The following is a 4,109-nucleotide window of genomic DNA, read 5'->3' on the forward strand; positions in this document are numbered from 1 at the left end:
TGCTCTTGCAAGTATGATGCATTGTCTGTATCTTACACCCCGTAACCAACCTCTAGTGATCCTGATTCAAGGCAACCCAAGATACTCTCTCCTGTGAGAGAGGTTCACAGTGAGCTTTTTCATCTGGAATGTGCATATTCTCACTTTCTCTAACCTCCTCAGCTTTACAGTTCAGAGACATTGAACCATACCACTATCAGCAGAATTGGAATTTGCAGTGGTGGCTCACAATTATAGGTAGAATTTGAAACCCTCCAAGTGATAATTGAGGCCAAGACTGGAATGCTAGCTGATTGTGCCATGCAACTGTGAAGACTGGAAAGTGAAAATCCCCTAGATCTTCCTTGACCTTGAAAAGGAGACCCATCCAATCCTGGCTACCCACCTCAGAAGACATGTCACCTTGAAATGTCTTTTCTTTCTTCCTTCAGAATCAGAAACGTTACAAAAGAATATAAAGGAAAGTCTGAAAACATTGAAGCTTTGAAAGGTAAAAATATATAGATATATAAATAGATATGGATACTGTTTTCCTGATTGTAACTCAGTGTGTTTTACTCTTGCTGAGCAAATCATGATGGTATTTCAGGTTTGAAAACAGTTACATAAGCCACAGGATGAATTCTCCCTTCTAACTACTCTTGTCTATTGTAGAGAATATAGAAAAAAATGGGTAATTTGGAAATTATATGTATTTCAAAGATGATGTTATTTTTAGCGACCACAGGACTCCTGGTGTGGCGTTGTAGGGTAAGCACTAAACTGTAAACCAGAAGGTCAGCAGTTCAAACCCACTAGCTGCTCCTCGGGAACATTGTACAGGGTTGTTGTAAGTCGGAACCAACTGGACGGCACTTAACAACAACAACATGTACACAGAATGACACACAGCCAGGTTCTGTGTCATCTTCCTAATTGTCATGTTTGAGCCCACTGTATCAATCCATCTTGTTGAGGGGCTACCTCTTCTTCAATGTCCCTCCACTTTACCAAGCATGTGTCCTTCTCTGGGGACTGTTCTCTGCTTCTAATATGTTCAAAGTTGTTGTTATTATTGTTATGTGCCATGGAGTCGGTTACAACTCACAGTGACCATGTACAGGGTTTCCAAGGCTGTAAATCTTTATAGGAACAGAAAGCCTCATCTTTCTCCCACGGAACAGCTGGTAGTTTCGAACTGCTGACCGTGAGATTAGCAACCTGATTCGTAACCACTACTCCACCAGAGCTCCTTAGTATGAGATAGAAAATATGATCATTGTCCCTTCCAAGGAGTAATCTGTCTCTACTTCCTCCAAAACAAATTTGTCTGTTCTGCAGACCATGGTATAGTCAATACTGTTCACCAGCACCATAGTCCAAATGCATCAATTCTGCAGTCTTCCTTGTTCATTGTCCAGTTTTCACACGCATAGGAGGTGACTGAAAATACCATGACTTAAGTCAGGAGCATTTTTTAGTTCTGAAGTTGACATTTTTTTTGCATTTAAAAAGACCTCTAAATCTTAAAAGAGATCTTTTGCAGCAGATTTGCCTAATGAAATATATCTTCCGATTTCTTGATTGCTGCTTCCATGAATATTGATTGTGGATCCACATAAGATAAAATATTTGACAACTTCGATCTTTTCTCCATTTACCGTGATGTTATCTATTAGTCCAGATGTGATGATTTTTGTTTTCTTTACACTGAGGTGCAATCATGCTGAAGAAAGATAGATTGCTTAAAAATGGGATAATTTAAGAATAGTCAGGAGTCCTGGTGTGGTGCTGTGGGTTAATGCACCAGACCGCAAAGCCTTATGAACTACAAAGTTGGCTGTTCAAACTCACCAGCTGCCTCTCAGAAACCCTATACAGGGTCTCTATGGGTTGGAACGGACTCGACGGCACTTAACAACAACAACAACAAGGATAGTCTGTTGTTTTTTCCTGGAAATTCTAATTTTTCTTTTATAATTCCAAACTACTATTTTAGATACTGTTATTTTTTTTTTCTTTTGTGCAAAAGAGTTATTTGCCTTAAAGGGTTTTTAACCACTTACTATTTAATCATATTAGCACTTGACCTCAAGGTTGGTTTGAACTGCTGCAAGGTTGGCAGTTCAAACTCACCAGCCTTTCCTCAGAAACATTATGCAGGGTTGGCGTGAGTTGGCACCAACTCTGCTCGACAGTACTTAATAACAACAGCACAGTGTCTCTATAGAATAAGCATAAAATTGGAAGTTCAAGATCACCACCCACTCCTCTGGAGAAAGATGAGGCTTTCTTCTTCCACAAAGATTTGCAGCCTTGGCAACCTTCTGCAGGGTAACTTTGAATCAGAACTGATCTGACAGCACCCGTTAAGAACAACAGACACATGTCAGGAGATGTCAATGAACCGAGTCATGTAAAATATGGTTCATTGCTTTATAATCAAGTAATTTTAGGCAGGACCTTCTGAAGAATAATTTCCTAAAAAGGCAACCTGTTGTGTTTTATCTTGAAATGAACAAGTCATTGTATTTATAGTTAGAAAACACAGCCATTCAAAGAATTAATAAGAGAAGTTACTGGCTTCATAGGAAAATTTCTCTGTGATTTTGACTGCTGCTGTTTGCCCTTCCTCCCTTATCTCTTTTCCTTCTTTCTTTCAAACCTTCTTTCCACTCCAGATCTGACACTTGACATATATGAAGGGCAGATCACTGCAATTCTTGGTCACAGTGGAGCTGGGAAATCCACGCTGTTGAACATTCTGAGTGGCTTGTCTGTTCCCACCAAAGGTGAGAGGTTTTTCCTAAAGTCAAGTTGACAGAAAAAAAAAAAAGTTCTGCTGAAAACTAATCACAAATACAGATATCTAGGGAAAAAACTATAACTTTATATTTTCATTTAATATTTCATTGCTATTTATGAAATTTATAACCTGCGATATGCACTGGACCATAAGGTCAGTTTGAGCCACATAGTCAGTGGTTCAAACCCACCAACCGCTCCTTTCAACTCCTGGAGTTTCCATGTGTGTTAGAGGACAATTGTTCTCCAAAAGGTTTTCACTAGCTGATTTTTCCATTCTTTTGAGATGTCTATGGGTAGAACAGAACCTTCAACCTTCCAGTTAGCAGTTGAACATCTTAACCATATGAATAATCCAGCAGGTGCAATAGTTACATAGCCAGATGCTATAGGATAAGCACTGGGCTGCTAACCACCAGGTCAGCAGTACAAACCCATCATCTGCTCTCAGAAACCTTACACAGGGTTACTACAAGTTGGAACCTACTTGATGCCACTTAACAACAACATAACTAAAATGGAAATTTATAGTGTCTGAATTGTATAACCTTTGAAATAAAATCATATACTTAAAATTAATATTTAATTATTCTCACTTGTTGTTGTTAAGTACTGTTGTCAAGTCGGTTCAAATTCATAGTGACCCGGTATAGGGCTTCCAAGGAGTGACTGGTGAATTTGAACCTCCAGACTTGCAGTTAGAAGTCCAGTGCTTATCTTCCAGTGTCACATGTAGGAAGATCTTTACTTAAGCATTATCCTGATGATAACTTTTAATCTTTGTTGTAGGTTCAGTCACCATCTATAATAATACATACTCCGAAATGATTGATCTGGAAAATATCAGCAAGCTCACTGGAGTTTGTCTACAATCTAATGTTCAATTTGACTTCCTCACCGTGAAAGAAAATCTCAGTCTCTTTGCTAAAATAAGAGGGATTCTTCCAAGAGAAGTGGATGAAGAGGTACATAAATAGGTTAATGTATTCATCAACATAACATCATTAATCTTATTTTCACTGAGTTTTACACATTTTAATTAAATTGTGCATAAATAATTGTATAAATGATGGACTTAAAATCCAACCTATCAATGATATATATATATATATAATTTGCAACATGCCAAGTAGGATCCTTAATTTAACCATACTAAGCCATTTAATGTGCAACCATTTCAAGAGCTACCATATGAACAAGAGTCAATGATACTCAGGGAGGAAGTCCAAAGAGCATTGAAAGAATTGGCAAAGAACAAGGCACCAGGAATTGATGGAATAAAAATTGAAATCTTTCAAGAAAGTGAGGCAGCACAAGAGGCACTC

At 38.2% G+C, this 4,109-nt stretch overlaps 1 protein-coding gene across 3 annotated transcripts in view; it reads left to right on the forward strand.

The window, feature by feature from the left end:
• The window catches only part of ABCA8 (ATP-binding cassette, sub-family A (ABC1), member 8), a 67,161-nt gene that overhangs the window by 18,324 nt on the left and 44,728 nt on the right, over positions 1 to 4,109 (forward strand). For all 3 annotated transcript variants that reach the window (XM_006872290.1, XM_006872291.1, XM_006872292.1), the window contains exons 10-12: positions 432 to 490; positions 2,661 to 2,771; positions 3,574 to 3,749. In XM_006872290.1, coding sequence (XP_006872352.1) covers positions 432 to 490; positions 2,661 to 2,771; positions 3,574 to 3,749 — 346 coding nt within the window. The remainder of the gene's footprint in view (positions 1 to 431; positions 491 to 2,660; positions 2,772 to 3,573; positions 3,750 to 4,109) is intronic.

Source organism: Chrysochloris asiatica, unplaced genomic scaffold (genome assembly GCF_000296735.1).
Source record: "Chrysochloris asiatica unplaced genomic scaffold, ChrAsi1.0 scaffold00192, whole genome shotgun sequence".
NCBI classification, from domain to species: Eukaryota; Metazoa; Chordata; class Mammalia; order Afrosoricida; family Chrysochloridae; genus Chrysochloris; species Chrysochloris asiatica.